The following is an 18,527-nucleotide window of genomic DNA, read 5'->3' as shown; positions in this document are numbered from 1 at the left end:
GTAAGAACTGGATTCTGGTGTAATTCGCTTCCAATACAAATAGCAAAATAAGGAGGGAAAAGGGTTCTTAAAATTGTTCAAATGTTCTTCACATGATGAAATTTTTTTATTTCTGGACCTGTTCACTAAAAGGTTCTTTGTGGAACCAGAAAGGGTTCTTCACCACTATGAAACCCCTCTTTACCTGTATTATTAAGAGTGTATGGAATACATTATTCAAGTTAGATTAAATGATGTATTCAGTTCATTTGTGAAGTCCATCCCAAACCCTCTAGAGTGAATAACAAGCTGTTCTATAGGTGCCCTGTGTTGCTGGTAAAGCCATATGGGTTTGCTACTGTCAGAATTGATTTATGAAGGTCCCAAAAATGGAAGCAGCCCACCAGAAAAAGCTTCAGCATTTGTCGTTCCATTTGTTTGTTAATTGCTGCAGATGATGGGACGCCAGAGAGGATATAACACAAGGAGGTGCATGTAAGAGGGAAAAAGTGCACGCATTGAATTCCACAAGAGGAGTGGTGTGAGAGTGAGAGATCGACGTAAAATAGACACAAGAGAATATTAGCGCGTGTGTGAGAGAGAGAGAGAGAAAGAGAGAGAGAGGTGCGCAATACTGCAGCAGTATTCCTCTCAGTGAAGCCTTCTCAGGTCTGTCTGCCTTGCTAACTAGTGCTGCAGCGGAGGAGAGAGACAGAGAAGAGAAAGAGAGAGAGAGACGAGGCGCACACGCTCACTCCAGTGCTGCAGGACTGCATGAGAGGAACTGAGATAATATCCACACCACCAGCATCCATCACAGGAGATAAAGAGCCATCTCAGCCCGGCTGGTCACGGCACTATGGCACAAGCCGCCAAACATCTGCGCAAGAATAAGGATTTAGAGGCGCTCGCCGAACAGGAGCGGAAGGAGAAAGAGGAGGAGAAGGCGAAGAAAAGGAGCCGCTCGCGGGATAAAAAGCGCAAGGTAGGGAAGAGAGATAAGTTGAGAGCGGATGAAGGGAGGGGAGGTATTAATGCTGGATAGCAGCAGGACATCCACTGCTGTTTACACGTGCATGGACAGGTGAGGAGCTCCCCTCCCGAGGGTCCGCTGCACAAAACAGCCCAACACCAGAGTCTGGCAGAATCATCAGAGCTGAACACTAAACAATGGCTTCTATATGTAGCATATTTTCATATAAAAAGATTTCAGGAATTTATTAAAGAATTTAAACTGCATTTATTCTCTGCGTACTGTGATGGGCATGAAAAGTGAGAAGGTGCAGATGTGTAATGTATACCTCTATTCCAATTCAAAGAAGGCGACCTCACCGCTGGGTTAATGGGATAGTTCATCCAAAAATCATCATTTAGGCTGCTCATCCTCAATTCGTTCTAAACATGTATGAATTTCTTACATTTCATTAACCAAACAGTCACTGGTCTCCATTGACTTCTACTGTATATTTTTCATGCTGTAGAATCATTGACTGTTTGGTTGCACACATTCTTCAAAATATCTTCTTTGGTGTTTAACAGAGGAAGGAAATTCATACAGGTTTGAAACAACTTGAAGATGATGACAGAATTTTGTGCATAGAAAATAATAGGATGCACAATCAATGTTCAATTGACATAAAATCAGATTCAATATTTAGATATTCAGATGAAATGTAATTAATATTATCTAATGTGTCAGCGGGGACTTAATAATGTATTGATTTTAAGATATATGCACAGAAGTATCTCCTGGAAAGATCTCATATGCATAGAATTTTTTTTTTTTTTTTTTTTTTTTTTGCATAAAAATATGCAAATGTTTTATAGCTTGTATTTATTTAAAAAAGCATATGAATTAGTAAATGAAATGCAAAATTAAATTGATATGAAATAAAATGCAGTCTATCTCAAAAGTAATGTATATCTACTATTACAGCTCAAAACAAGGAGATGTTTATGGGTTTGGATCTTTAGTACATTGAGTACACATACAGTATTGATAGTCTTGTTTACTCAAAGAAGAGCAAGAAACCAGTCTATTGCAACAATCACATGTATAGAAACTAAATGTTTTCTCTTTTAAAATCATACAGTGCTTCACTGAGAAGCATTTTAGACTTTTACGTCAATAGAGTTTGTTGCACTTACACTTTGCTCATCTACATGGAGACGTGCCGTTGTTTAGCTCTAACACTTAAACCATTTTCACTGCAGTTTCATATTACAGCACCTTGCTGAGGAGGTGCTTGTGTGCCCAGATCACTAACCCCTCTTTCTCCCTGGATTTCTCCATGTGTTCACTGTAGAAATCACTTATTTCAGGCTGTCAGCTGTCATTATGAGCTGTGAAAATTAAAGAATTTTAAAGAAAATATCTATAGGCCAACAGATTTGTTCCTGATGAAAAGCTTTCTTTTCATACATATTCTCTTAATAACATGTAGTTAACATGCTAACATAATATAACCACATACATATAGCCATTCTGTACTTGATGGGGCAGAATGTAAAGTGTCTAGAGCGTTTGATACCTCCAGTGAATGGTTTCCGTTTGCCACGCACATTTCTTTTCCTTGCATCATTTTAATATTTATGGTTAGGCGTATCTCATCCCAGCTCTGAGCCATGCAGATGCCTTGAGAGTCATTATGAATTGCAGCAATCAAATGATATCTCTTCCAAAAGGTGTTAGTGGGTTTTCTCCTTCAAAATGAAGTCTCATCAAGGACTTTATTGCAGTGTTTGCTCAGTTTTGAGGATATCTTGTGTTACTTACGTAAGTTCCCAGCAAATTCTTCTGAAACAAGGCTACTGAAATCCTGTGCGCTATCCTCTCTCATACTCATACACACTTGTTGTGATTGATTCAAGAATCTGTGCATTTAAAGTGGCTTTTACACTACAATCCAATATCTACAAGGATACTGTAACTGAGAGAAATGGCTTCAAAGGGGTTTTAAAATGTAAATGTTCATAGTTTTCTCTGAATCTGAGTACAGCTGAGACAAACCCCGTGGATACAGGTGAGATCATAGTGTTTAAAGCAAATTTCAATCATAATATACAGCATTGTTCTTTGTGGTTCTGTGCAGTTTGCAATAATATTGTGCTTTGAAATCCTAGAAATACACTCATTCTCTCACATATATTTATTATATTCAGTAACATTCAAAATTGGTCTTGTTCTTGATCTTTGTTTTATTTTAATTTGTTTAATTTTTCATTTATTTTTTTGTGTTGAGCCAGCACTTATGCGATTCATCTTTCCATGCTATTTAAGCATGATTTATATGCTACGTGATGGAGTTTTATTGCTTTGTGCTTCCCTTGGGCAAGACATTTTCCACATCTATTTGTCATGTCTATCACTGTATAGACTGCTCCTCTTCAATCTTCAGTGCATATAGTGCACACACAAAAATGTAATGTGATACAATATCATAGTGACATTTTCTAATGCAAACATGCATGTTTTATTATTATTATTTATATGTGTTTTATTTATGTTTTTTATTTTTGGTTTAGGATGACAATTGCAAGCATTCAAATAAAAATGCAGTGTTATTTATTATACATTTGTTGGATTGCATTTGTTGATGCAACCAGTGTGGTTGAGTCCAGTTAGCCAGCTGGCTTCTCACAGTACTGTAGATCACATTTCAGTTTTGACAGTTTCCAGCTACCAATTAACTTTATAGAACTTCAGGATTGTAAATGATGTATGAAGCCGGATGTTGCGACTGGCTGCGCATTGAAACGCATTGCTGTATACGCAGTGCATGATGCTCAGGTCTTTGCAGGCTGCTGTTTTCAATGTTAGAAACATACAGTGTTCTGGAAACTCCTGTTGTTAGCTTAGAGGGAACACTGGGCAAAATTTGTAGCAAGTTTCTCTTTTCCAATAGAAATGATGGTAAACAGTTTGCAGCAGATTTGCCAGAAATGAAGCGCATGTTGCCTTAAATGACATTTTTGCAAGGGCAGCTCTTTGAAGGCAGTTGTTTCTGGAACAGATCCAGCTTGAAAAAGCTGTTAAGTAAACTGTTGTTTTCATTAATATCTGAGCACATTTTTGTATACACTAGTTGATGCTTACTGACACATAAAAATGTGTAACTGCTACAATTGGCACCAAAAATAATGACTTTCAAGAGGTTTCTCAAAATCAGTCAAATTTATTTTAGCGCTTTTCACAATGCACATAATTTCAAAGCAACTTTACCGAAAGTCATACTGTTATGTCTATAATTGCTTAATGCTTTAACTTAGAGCAGATTTAAGGGCTGGGCGATACAGTATGGTGATAACAATGAAATAAATTATCCTCCAGATTTAGATTTAGCTATTCATTCTTTTATTCTTCTAAACAATCTCAAACTCACACCATTGGTTGAACAAAAGTGTATAAAATCAAATGCTTTGAATGTTCAACGAGTCAGCCTACAGAAAAAGAGGTACAAAGGCTGTCCCTGTGCCTGTATCTTTTCAAAAGGCACACCTTTGTACCTTATTTACTCCTAAAGGGTAATTTTTGTGCCTAAAGTGTACATATTAGTACCTTTTGCAAGGATACTGCCCCAGAGACAGCTTTTGGAGGCATACTTACAGTACTCACAGTCTCTGCACATTAAAAATTGCAACTTAAGTCAAAGTCAAGTCCCTGGTGTTCTTATATTTGCCAGGCAAGTCACGTTTTACATCGTAAGAGATTTTTAACCTTTTGAATTTTTAACAGATTACTTTCCTAGCAATCAACCTCATCTCCGACTTCTCAGTGTTTTTATAGATGTAGATTTGGTTTGCATTTTATCAAGACTAAATCATCTAAGCTCATTGAGGAATTGTTTAGATCTTTCGCAGGAATGATGATTCAGCTCATTTAAATGGATGAAACTTGACATTTACCACTTCTTAGTCGTTCTCTTCATGCCACTGAAGTAGTTGAGCAGCATAGAGCAGTCCAGGAGACCTCAGTGCTGAGCTAAGCATCCCAATCATCAATCCTGAAGCAGATAATGCTTACTGCAGCCGGTGGACCGGTCAATAATATGTAGCTTAAAGGTGGGGTCATTTATGGTAGTCGATATAGATATCTCAAATTGCCTAAACAAACATGCGCCGACCCCAAAAGGGTCTCGCCCCTATTTTGATAGCTCCGCCCCACACATATGTACACAACCCAGACAACGATTATGGTGGAAACTGCTGTATTATTATCTGCTCTATTATACTAACATTATCTTACTTTTAGGACACACTTTGGGAGCTGACGCTTGAAACAGACAGTGGAGGAGGTTTAGATGCTCCAGGCTTATCGGGTGTGGAAATAAATGTGTCTTTATCATAGCTGAAGGGAACAATAATACGATTTAAGATGAAAAAAGACATGACACAGAAGCATTTTGAAGCAAAAGCTAGCATATATAAGTTCTGTGAAACAAAGCAAAACCAATGTCTTGGTTTTGGTGTTTTCACCTATTGAGAAGAAACAAAACCTCGGCATCAGATTGGCCTAGCCGCTCCTTGAATTCTCTCCAGTGCTGTAAAACTGATCCAATATTTATGTTGTCCAATGTTTTCCTCTTTCGGTTTTATCCGGCAACTCTGTCTTTTGTCGTTTCTTGGCTCGGCTAATGTCTGTCTGGTGCACTGAGCGCTCTCTCCTCCACATCACGAGTAGACACGCCCCTTACTGCTGATTGGCCACAGGTTTGTTTTGATATTACGCCTGACTCAGTTTTCTAAAACCTTTTTGAAAAAATAAATAGCCCACCTTTGAATACTACATCATGTGCTGATTACTATATCTGGACAGATGGATGGATGGATAGACGGAACAATAAAGTAATTCATTCACCCAGCTTCCCCCTTCAATTGGACCAGATCACTACTGCATGCAGTGCTGTAAAAATACTTTATTTGGACAGTATTGATAGGTGAAGTTGATATGATTTAACAAATAACAAGGGCTTTGACAAAAGAAAAAAAAATAAACTACATTTAGAAGCTGGTATTGAACTGTGTAAATAAATGTAGACATTTTCAACATTAAATAAAGCACGTAATCAGTATCTGAGAAAAAAACTACATTCTCCAATATTTTGAATTTGGACTGCAGTACCCATTTTAACCACAATACTGTGCATATGTGAATATTACATACTGCACCTTTAAAGCGTCCATATTATGCTATTTTTAAGGTTGCTAATATTGTTTTATTAGTCTCCTAAAACAGGTGTACATGCATGCAAGGCCAAGAAACATGTCAGATTTCTCAGGAAATAAATTTTATTTTACCTCATTTTTAAATGATTCATAAACGGCTCGAGCGAAGCAGTTCTAGAGTCAGTCTCTCTTAACCACTCCTTTTGGTGAGGCCTCAGTGCTGTGCTGTGAGCCATGGAGCGATCTCTGTACAGCTCTGGACTAGTCTACAGCATACAGCGCATGTCAGAAATGAAACCTCAATTGCCATGACTGAATGACAGCCCTGTAGACTTGTCAATACATAGAAAAGATTTTATGGATTGTAGCTATCCAGTTTGAGCCAGACTCTGATGATGAAACGGTGGAAGTGGTTGATTGACCTGAGACTGATTCACAAGCACGACTGGAGCAGGACGTTTCTCAGTGGCAAGTGTTGACAAGTTTGTGGTAATTATGAGATGTGATCAATCAAATTTACTCTCACAGCGTAGGATACAGTGTCTTCTCAAAAATTAAATTAACCACAGAGACATTTTACTGTGTTTGTGGGCAGGCAAGCTGGCGACCTAAAACGTGGGCAGACATTATGCAAATTTGTTACTTTGTTATGTACATGTAGAGCCATAACAGAATAAGATTCAAATTCCAGACGACAAGTTTCAGTGATTGCGAGCTGACTCTTTTTTTCTTTTTTTCTTTTTTTTTACAGATAATAACTTTATCTAACATGCACTGTCGGCTCCACAACTTTGGTACAAAGTTTCACAACAAGCACTCTTTGGTAAAATGTAGAATCCATAGCTGACACTACGGTGGAAAGTTCGTCTGCCCCTAAAGCAGCAAAGTATTCCCAAATCACAACTTGGTCCCACTACAGTTAGGGTGAGGATCTTTTTGTCAATGAAAACATGGCCAAGCAGCTCCACTTTTAAATCATCTGTCCAGAGCACATTTTCTCAGAAGATCTGTTTTTGTTCCAGAAGTTCGAACGCAAGACGCAATAGACAGCGCCTGGTAGCGTTGCACATGAGAAGGTATATTTTAACCAACCTACTAAGATATGGTTCGAGGAAAACACCTAGAAAAGGTATACGTTCAGTTAAGGTAAAAATTTAGGGTCTTTGTAATGCACTAACAGACTACGTTATCAGGAAATGGGAGTCTTTTCTAATAGAGCTGCCTGAAAATGGTTTAGGATTTCCATGCATGCATAGATAGACAGACTGATTGATTGATTAGTGGTGCACAGCTTCTATATATCAGTGTTGATTGCCGGTTTCTGTAACTCTGTTAGTGGTCCAGTGGGAGTCCGGCTCGGCCTGCAGACACATGACTCAGCAGCACATTGTGAGCATCACTCACTCATATTTATAGCTGAGTGCAGGCCTCTTTCAAAACCCACCTTTCACACATTTTAAATGAGTGAAGGGTGTATTAGTGGCGTTTGTGCCTCTGTGTGTGTTGACTATCAATTATTATATCAGAATCGAAATGGAAAAGATTGTGTTTATTCCCTCAGATAAAAAAGGTAACACTTTACAATAAGATTTTAGGTCACACTATATACTTTAGAAATCAATTCTCACTGTTAACTAACTATTAACTAAGCGTTTTTCCTCAATAAGCTCCTAATTTGCTCCTTATTTATAGTTAGTAAGGTAGTTGTTAAGTTTCGGTGTTGGGTAGAGATTAAGTGATATAAAATATTCTTAATATGTGCTTTATTAGTACTAATAAACAGACAATATGCTAGTAATATTCATGCTAATAAGCAACTAGTTAATAATGAGAACTGGTCCTTAAACCAAAGTGTTACCAGGTTAGATTTTTTTAACATTAGTTAAGTGCATTAGTTAACACAAACTAACAATAAACAATACTTCTACAGCATTTATTAATCTTAATTAACCTTAACATGTACTAATGCATTTTTCAAATCAAAAGTTGTGTCTTTTAAAACTAGTTAATACACTATGAATTATCCTGAACATGAACTTTTTAAATAATTAACATTAACAAAGGTTGATAAATTCATTAAAAATATATTATTCATTGTTAGTCAATGCATTAACTAATGTCAACAATTAAGAACTTATTGTAAGGTGTTACCAAAAAATAATTAAAATAAAATAAAACTTTACATGAGGTCCTATTAATAAATGCATGAACTAAAATTAAAGTATAGAAGTATAAATCGTTAAAAAAACGTTCAAGAGCATCAGTTTTCAAATCTCCCAGCATATTAATATTGTTTTGAAGTCATTACATGATTTTCTTCAAGTAATTTTGTGAAAATCAAGTTTTATTAATCAAAACTTTGTAAATTTGTGTGAAAAGGAATAAAAGTTGTTCTGCCTTTAGTATTGATTTATTTTGGAAACTGCAGTCATATACTGTGAGACCAGGTAGGCTTTTGCATATGGAGGTGGAATATATAAAGAAACAGGGGCAAGAGAGACACTGCACACAAACTTTTCATGAATATACTGTTTTCATGAATATACCAGATCTGAATGTTTAAAAGATTTGTATCGAGAATTCAGGTCAAGTCAGTCTAATCAATAAAAAACTACTTTGGTATATTCCTCTTGCTAAGCTATGTTTTGAAAGTAGTCGGTTTTCATATTAAGGTGAACTGTACCTTTAAAAAAATCAGTTCCCTTGTTCAAAACACACACCGTCATACTGGGTCGATTAAATATCAGAGAAATGTAATCAAAGCTCAGTATGGCAGCCGTCAGGGGGAACCGGTTTCTCTGATTGCTTGGATCTGATCTTAGCGTCACGTAGGATTATTAGTTTTCTGATGTCATACTTTCCTCTGGAAGGCCTTAATGCACTTCACAATTGATCTGAGAATATATGATTCTTTTTTATTTGAATTCACTTTTTATTGATATAATTACTGCGCTACATCCCGGATGTTTGTTTCAGCCCATTCTTCACATAAATGACTATATCTATTATATCGAGTTTATATTATACATATTGCTGATCAGATGAGGGAGTGCTCTGTAAAATCAGTTTACAACAATCATTACGTTTGCTTCATTATTTTATTTTGTGGGAAGAGTGGTGAAAATATATCATCATTAAATTGATGATTCAACCAAAAATAAAAATTCTGGCAATAATTACGGACTCTTGTGCTGTTTTTAAAGCCATAACATAATAACATATTTTTTTTGATGCACGAGAAAATACCTCAGTAGTTCTTCAGTGTATTTGAGCATCTCAAGACTTTAAGCATCTTTTAGCTTGTAGTATAAAAGCTGCATTTTTATAAGAACAGCTACTTGAAATTATGAGTAGCTTGTAGCTTTGCTAGGCCTCTTTATAAAGTAGATTCGTTAACATTGTCTGGATCCACTTTTATATGGTACATCATGAAAATTTCACCCATGTCGTCTTGTATCGGTCTCCCTCTTAACCCCTCTGACTCCATCTGCCAGGGAGTCATAATCCCTCCTTAGAAATTGTATTGTGATATGCCTGTCCTTTCATAAAGCTCTGCATTAAGAACACAGAGATTAGACTGGCCAAAACAGATTGTCGTGGATCTGACGCTAACGGGAGAAGGCATGGTGGAGGAGGGGAGCAGAGAATAATGCTGAAGAATTCGTCTTCAGTGTTTTTTTTACTTCCAACATCTGCTTTATTCTGACCACAAAGCTGTATTTCTTTTGTTAATATAATGTTTTTGTTAATTTAATGACACTTTGGAACTGGTGGCTTAAGTTGCTTTACTGTAAAGCCCAATACCAATTTGCATACAGCTAAGCTCACTGCCTATCATTGCCTAAATAGATTAAAACCTTCTTTGTGAAAAAAAAAATATTTAAAGTGAAAATGGCAACCTGATCTCATGACAAAAACCTGAGGAAACTGTCTTGCAAGAGGTGAAACATGTACCAGTAGGTATACACTCACTGGACACTTTATTAGGTACACCATGCTAGTACCGGGTTGGACCGCTTTTTGCCTCCAGAACTGCTTTAATTCTTCGTGGCATAGATTCAAGGTGTTGGAAACTGGAGGTTTTGCTCCATATTGACATGATGGCATCACACAGTTGCTGCAGATTTGTCGTCTGCACATCCATGATGTGAATCTCCCGTTCAAGCACATCCCAAAGATGCTCTACTGGATTGAGATCTGGTGACTGTGGAGGCCATGTGAGTAAAGTTAAGCCATTGTCATGTTCAAGAAACCAGACTGAGATGATCTGAGCTTTGTGACGTGGTGCATTATCCGGCTGGAAGTAGTCATCAGAGGATGGTACACTGTAGTCATAAAGGGATGGACCTGGTCAGCAACAATACTCAGGTAGGCCGTGGTGTTTAAACAATGCTCAATTGGTACTAAGGGTCCCAAAGTGTGCCAAGAAAACATCCCCCACACCATTACACCACCACCAGCCTGAACCATTGAGACAAGGGAGGATGGATCCATGCTTTCATCTTCTTTACGCCAAATTCTGACCCAACCACCTGAATGTCGCAGCAGAAATCCAGAATCATCAGACAATCTTCTGTTGTCCAGTTTTGGTGAGTCTGTGTGAATTGTATCCTCTGTTTCCTGTTCTTATCTGACAGGAGCATCACTCGGTGTGGTCTTGGTTGCATATCTTGATAGTAACGAGTGGTTGTTTGAGTTACTGTTGTCTTTCTATCATCTATAACCAGTCTGCCCGTTCTTCTCTGACCTCTGACATTAACAAGGCATTTTCATCCACACATCTGCTGCTCAATAGATATTTCCTATTTTTTGGACTATTCTCTGTAAACCCTAGAAATGGTTGTGAGTGAAAATCCCAGTAGATCAGCAGTTTCTGAAATACTCAGACCAGCTTGTCTGACACCAACAACCACTCCACGTTCAAAGTCACTTAGATCCCCTTTCTTCCCCATTCTGATGCTCGGTTTGAACTTCAGCAAGTCATCTAGATGCCTAAATGCATTGAGTTGCTGCCATGTGATTGGCGAATTAGCAATTTGTGTTACCAAGCAGTTGAACAGGTGTACCTATATAAAGTGGCCGGTGAGTGTACTGTATATCTCTGCAGTTTCCAACATGAAGGCAAAGAGGAAGTAAAACAGCAAACACTTTTAATCGTTTTCGTTCACAGTTTGGGTCGGTGTTGCCCTGTGGATGAACTGATGAGTGCAAAAGGGGCATGTGCGAGCTGAGTGTACAAGCTGGGCTTAAATTGGGGAAGTCGTGGACTAGTGGTTAGAGAGTTTGACTCCTAACCCTAAGGTTGTGGGTTCGAGTCTCGGGCTGGCAATACCACGACTTAGGTGCCCTCAACAAGACACTGAACCCCCGACTGCTCCCCGGGGGCTGCAGCATAAATGGCTGCCCACTGCTCCGGGTGTGTGTTCACAGTGTGTGTGTGTGTGTGTGTGTGTGTGCACTTTGGATGGGTTAAATGCAGAGCAAGATTTTTGAGTATGGGTCAGCATACTTGGCTGAATGTCACTTCACTTAAAAATATATCTGACTGCTATGGAAAGTGGATGGGGCCAAAAGTCTTTAAACGTGAAATTTTACCATATCAACACACAGTCTTTGTCCGACCTTAATTTGACTATATTTCCATATGTGATGCAATGGCACATTGGTATCCACGTATGCAAACATCAAACGTTAAATTTATTCATGAGAATGAATGAATTAAGGGATCTAAAGTAGGGTCATATGTGCTTTATAAGTACTAATAAACACCCAAAATGCTAGTAATATGCATGCTTATATTGAAACTTTTTATTTTAAATAGACACAATGCAACAAGTTTACACTGTCAAGTAATTTGTCTCTCTTCGAAGAGAACACCAATTCTGTGGCACAGTGCATATAGTTAACCTCTACTTAACTTTGTCACATCACCAGTGGTCTGTGCTGCAGATGTCGTCTAAAATTGCCAACTCTTAGTGAAAGTGACTTTTGGTTGCCCTTCAGATGGTCCCCACAGTGTAGTTACTGTCTGAAGCACAGAGGGGAATAAATGACAAGGGCTTACTGAAACCACCAGTAATGTATGTTAGGGGGTGAGGAAAATACTGTTAGAAATTTGACAAGTAGTTGAGGCTTTCCCTAATGTTTTTGTGATTTTTCCCTGCTGCACCACCAGGAGAGCCTGTCATTTGAATGTGTTTTTAAGCCCTGTGAAGTGCTTTCAGAACTAGTGATTTTAAATCATTCAAATGCAATATACAGCGAAAGTTTTACTGTATGTCTGCACAGAGACGGTTTAAGCACACGCACCTGAGACACATGAAACACAGTATGTGTATGTGAACGGTCAAATATACACACTTATGTTTGTATAGCTTTGTATCTTTGCTTTACGCATACGTATATCAGTTTATTAGATCACTGCGTTCAGTCTTAAGTTTAGTGATCGCAGCCTAATAAACTTGCTGATGTCTTTCATTAATGTTAATCAACGTAAACCAAAAAAGTGAAAAAGTCTTGCTGCTAGTAGTATTTCTTCAGTTTTTAGGTCTATTGCATTAATTTCTTTGTTCTTTTGCATATTTTTTGTCCTAATGCTTGTAAGTAGTTTCTATGTTCTGATTTAATTACTGAATGTTTACTTGTATTTAGTAAGAAAAAAAATTGTTAGGCTAGTAGTAGTTTTTTGTGATTCATATCATGATCAATGTCTGTCACATTCTATAGGAATGAAAACTAAACTAAACTAAAAAAAACTAAAAACTAAAAAAACAAATGTCAGATTTGCTATACTTAAAGACTATTAAAGGGGTCATATGAAGTTGCTAAAAAGAACATTATTTTGTGCATTTGGTGTAATGCAATGTGCTTATTTGGTTTAAGGTAAAAAAAAAAAAAAATTTCCATATAATGTAAGTTTATTGTTTCTCCTCTATGCCTCGCCTTTCTGAAACGCGACGATTATTACAAAGCTCATCATTCTGAAAAAAAAAAAACGAGGTGTGCTCTGATTGGCCAGCTATCAATGTGTTGCGATTGGCCGAATGCCTCAAGCATGTGATGCAAATGTTACGCCTCTTAATATATTGTGATGCCAGCAGCACGAGACTCAGTCTGCTCTGCTCGTACACATCCCATCATCAGCTCTCTTTCAGCAGTTCAATGTACTGTTAGGAATAACTGAATAACTCGGGACATTGGTTTATTTCACATCAGAGGGAGTGTAAGGCACGTTTCTAAACTGAATAATTTAAGTAAATTGAAGATTAATGTGTATTGGAGAAACGAACCATTTCAAATGATTAAGTTCGATTTGTTGACCTGGTTTGACCAGTTCATTAAGAACATCCGGTTAAATAGAAAGATTAGTTTGCGATCCCGATATCACTATACGAGACAAAACCAATAAAACACATTACTAATGAGGCATTTGTTGCATCCAGTGGGGACATAATTACTGATTATAATGATTTATACTGTATTTTTACGCGTTGTGTTGTGTATCGTGCCGTGTAAACATAAAACCATGTCTGCATTTGTGATCTGAGAAACAATAAACAACAAGGCTACCCTACAATCCTCAAAACTCACGTTTGAATCATCATTGGCTAATTATTTAATTATAAATAACGTACTTACAAGCTATGAGTCAGAAGAGCAAGGCTGTCCTTGCAAACCTGCCCAACTTTATAGAAACAGCCGTTGTGCCACAGATGCAATGCAAGCTACTGGTTCAGGAAACTGTCCTCATCCTCCATTAAATGCGCAGCACGCATCTGAATATTTCGGTTGTACTGTTCTGGAACAGTGTTGAAATAAATATTAATTAACCACTGATTTAGGGTCGTGTCCTCTTTTGGAAGGCCAAACAAGTAGTTTAGCTTCACAAGGAAACTCACAGCGACTCCACGACATGGCAGATGCGGAAACAGAGAGAATAAAAGGTACGCCTTCTTTCTTTGTGTAAACATTTGGGCGGTGTTATGCAAATCTTCCCACATTGTGACGTAGAGATGTGGGGCGTGGTAGAACAAGCCGTTTTAGGAGGGCGTGGTTGACCGTTTACTTTTATAAAGAAACTTTCTTTGGATTTGAAGAAATTAGTCTTTGCCAGAGGTGTCAAGTAACGAAGTACAAATACTTCGTTACTGTACTTAAGTAGAAATTTGGGGTATCTATACTTTACTTGAGTAATTATTTTTCAGCCGACTTTTTACTTCTACTCCTTACATTTTCACGCAAGTATCTGTACTTTCTACTCCTTACATTTTAAAAATAGCTTCGTTACTGGTATTTCATTTCGCCTTGTTTTCATTCCGGCTTGTCATCACTCAAAAAAAAAAAAAAAAAAAAAAAACCTATCCAGATAAATCGCGCCATCCGGATGGAGTGAATTTGATTGTGGTTGGATGAGAAGTATAAACAGATACCATCCCGACACCCTATTGGTCTGTACGCGATCCATCGCACCTGCACGTGACACAAATTACATCACCCTCCAGCAAGGGCATAGACAGTTTTTGGTTCGTTTATCATAAAATGTATTTCTTAAAAGTAGTGTTGGGTATGGAACCGGTATCCGATCGCCTCAGAGTCAGTCGGCTTAAATTTCATATGAAACCGGCGTCAGACCGGTCTCCTCCAGTCTTTCAGCGCGCTCTTCAATCCGGAGAACGCGAGCGGAGCAGCACGAGCTCAAACAGAGACAGATGACATAAGGTGTGTGTTTATCAATAGATTGTTAGAATCTGTATCAGTGAAGTTATCTGTCATAAATACAGTTTACAAAAGGTCGCGAAGAAGCTGTCGCTTTCTCATCTACTGTAAAGTTTTCGCTTGTCACAGCCGTTTCCTCCAGTGAAAATCTGAGACTTAGGTCTCTGCAGAGCAAAAGGGGGCGTTTATCACCAGGTGGGTGTTTTGAAACTGCTGGGTGTTTCTGAATCATGCACTCTAAATGATCCCCCTTACCCAACCCCACCCCTAAACCTAACGTCACTATTACATCAACTAATCATGTATCATAGTGTAAAAACACCTTGATCTCGTAACTCCCATTACTTTCCTGCAGAGACCTATACTTGGAAAATCTAGCCCTTAACACATATGACCGAACAAATACTTTAATTACACTTATTTAAATATACTTATACTAAATATTAATTTAATCATACGTACTTTATACATACACTAACTACTGTACAAAAGTCTTAGGCACGTTAGTATTTTCACTTAAAAGAATGGTGTTCGGCTATTTATATATTTTGCTGTAGTGTGTCAGTATAAAATATCAGTTTACATTTCCAAACATTCATTTTGCCGTTGTCAAACTGCTTGTGCATTCAAAATCGCACTAGATTATTATTAAAATTAATGGCAAACTGATATTTACTATGGACACACTAAAGCAAAAGATTTAAATAACTGGCTTAAAACCCTTTTTTGGGGTGAAAATACTAATGTGCCTAAGACTTTTGCACATTACTGTACTTCACAAACGACATTGTTGCTACTTTATAAAGAATGAGCATACAGTCATTCACAGAACTGATTTAAGACAGTGACAGACAGCACTCATCTTAACTAAATATCAGAATGAGTGACAGATATACAGTAGAATTATGTGTGGTTTTATATTAAATAATGACCCAGATTTTGTGAAATACATTTATTAGCCTTAGATTAAGGGAAGCACAACTTGGGAAGTGAGAGCATCCAAGGTGAAAGCTATGGATTTATTTAAAATATTTGGAATGTTCTTTTAAGTTATCCATAGTTTTTTTTTTTTTTTTAGGTTCTTTTTTTTAAGTATAGGTTCAGGCACCATTTAGGCACCTGTACTGTTTTAAAAGTATCGAAAAGGCACTGGACCCTATTTAAAAGTTATTATTTCTCACTGGCTCATTTACCAAATGGGTGCTTTATCTTCCTCCTCCACAAATAAAGCTACTGTTGGTAGTTCGGTAGTGAGACGTTTTAATAAATTATCGTTTGCGATTGACAATGTTGTGATATCTAGGCTATACCAACTTTGTAACTTAACATAGCATACGTATGTACCGAATACAGGAAGCTGTCAATCAAGGTATCGGGATTATGAGTTAATTTTCCTTTTTAGTTATTGATTAATCACTTGGATTAATCATTAATTTTGACAGCACTATAATGCTTATTGTAAATAGACAACGTTACAAGTGTAATTGTTACTAAGCCTGCACCAATGTTCTTGTCCATTGCCCTCACAGATTCCTGCAGCTAAGCTTGGATGTACATTTACATTCCATTCAAGGTTATTGATGACATGCCTCTAAAGTTTGACTTTTTGCACCATAACAATACTTACTGGCAACTAGTAATCATATCTCTAGTCCTTTAATGTATTTGCATTGTACTAAAATGAGTTCATTTTCAATGGGCATATATGCGGCTGAAACATGTAGCCTAGTGCATCACAAATTTTTCAACATGAACATTTAATATAACATTATATTCATTATGGCCTTTAGAAAAATGTTTTTTTTTAGGAGGTGGGGTAGTGCACAATAGGCCCCTGTGGTGCGGCCTAAGCTTTTGTTCTTAATGGCATTTTTTTTCCTTACATTACTTTTACTTTTATACTTTAAGTAGTTTTTTAAACCAGTACTTTTACACTTTTACTTGAGTAAAAAGCGTGAGTTGATACTTCAACTTCTACAAAAGTCTTTTTAAGACCTAGTATCTATACTTCTACTTGAGTAATGAAAGCCAATACTTTTGACACCACTGGTCTTTGCAAATTTACATTTCTTCATTATGCACCAAAAGCTTGTTACACTCCAAAGAGAAAGGAATAATTGAAATCACATGATATGACCCCTGCATTTCATTCCATTGAGGTCGGATGGGGCATATTTCTCCTTGACTACTCCTTGATATTTATCTCTGTGAACTTTGGAATTAACATTGGAATTATGCCATTGTTTAATTTATTTGCATAAAAGTGAAAAAAAAAAAGTATCCACATCCATATTCATGATGGAAACATCCTTTGCACTAATCCCAGAAAAGTGAAGTTCTAAATGTAACGCCAAGTTCCTAAGTTGGAAGTGCATTCATTTGTATGTGTAGGAAGTTTGAAACATTACAAGTTAAACAAAGCACACAGAGGCTAACACATTTTTATTTTGGTTGTAGACAAAATAAGAAAAGTCCCTCGATGCTCTCGTTGTCTTTATGAATGCAGTATCTACAGAAAACATTATTACACAAAGGCTTGATTCATGCTAGTGCTTCACTGAATTCTCTCAGATTTCTCCACCCTGCCTTATCCTAACATATGATGCAGATAATGGATTCCCTCGAGGTAAACGCAGTGCTTTCCTCTCCAGCTGCTGTGTCTGCAGTGAAATTGATCTGCTGCTTGTACACGAGGTTGACACTTAACAAGTCTGCCTCCTGCTGTGTGTTAAAATATGAGTTGAACTGGCAATGTATCTTCCATTTGCTGATAAATGAACATACAAGACGTCCCCAGAAATGCACAGAAATAGCCTCAAAATGATTTCGACATGAAATAGCTTGAGATGTATTTAACGCAAAATGCTCTTTTAATTAAATTCAAAATACGCTGAACAGCAATATGCACCGAAAATGCATTAGGTGGTTGAAAATAAAAGAAAATACACAATAACTAGATTTTCATGTGCTTGTCTGTGCACAATGCCAGGGTTTTCTGGGTGGTTGCCAGGACGTTAACATGCAGTTGCTAAGGTGTACTGAATTGTTGCTAGGTTGGGCTTGTTGGCCACCCACAAAATCTCTGTACCTTTACTACTAACTTTTGATAAGCATCAAATTAGGAGTTTATTGAGGCAAAAGTCGTAGTTAATGGTTTGTTAATAGTGATAATTGGACCTTAAAATAAAGTGTGACCATACACAGTATAAACAGTAATATTAGTATAATTTAAAATAGCTATTTTCTATGTGAATATATGTTCAAATCTATTTTATTGCTGTGTAATTTACTGCTGAATTTTCAGCATAATTATTCTAGTCTTCAGTGTCACTTTACTATAGTAAAACCATGGTTAATTTTAATAAAGACGGTTATGTTTATGATCAGTAAGAGAAAAGAAACTGTTAATGAAAATATATTTATTATTCAGAATGGAGATTTGGAAGGGAAATATATTTATTGAAACATTTCAGCAGCAAAAAAACACACAAAAGTAGTTGTGCAAGTGTTGACTTTCTACTCAGGAAACATTTCTGATTATTATTAATGTTGTAAACAGTTGTGTTGCTTTATATTTTTGGGAAACTGTTATTTTTTTCCTGTATTCCTTGAACGTTCAGAAGAACAGCATTTATTTGAAATAGAGATCGCCAACTATAAGAATAAGC

The 18,527-nt window shown here is 37.0% G+C and overlaps 1 protein-coding gene across 1 annotated transcript in view; it reads left to right on the top strand.

Annotated features, from left to right (window-relative positions):
• Nucleotides 1-562: 562 nt before the first annotated feature.
• Nucleotides 563-18,527, top strand: part of LOC113085510 (ankyrin-1-like) — a 122,154-nt gene continuing 104,189 nt past the window's right edge. The window contains exon 1 of the mRNA XM_026255176.1: nt 563-964. Within this exon, the coding sequence (XP_026110961.1) occupies nt 839-964 (126 nt within the window). The 5' untranslated portion in view covers nt 563-838. The remainder of the gene's footprint in view (nt 965-18,527) is intronic.

Source organism: Carassius auratus, chromosome 5 (assembly GCF_003368295.1).
Source record: "Carassius auratus strain Wakin chromosome 5, ASM336829v1, whole genome shotgun sequence".
NCBI classification, from domain to species: Eukaryota; Metazoa; Chordata; class Actinopteri; order Cypriniformes; family Cyprinidae; genus Carassius; species Carassius auratus.
This window is presented reverse-complemented; position numbering and strand designations above follow the sequence as displayed.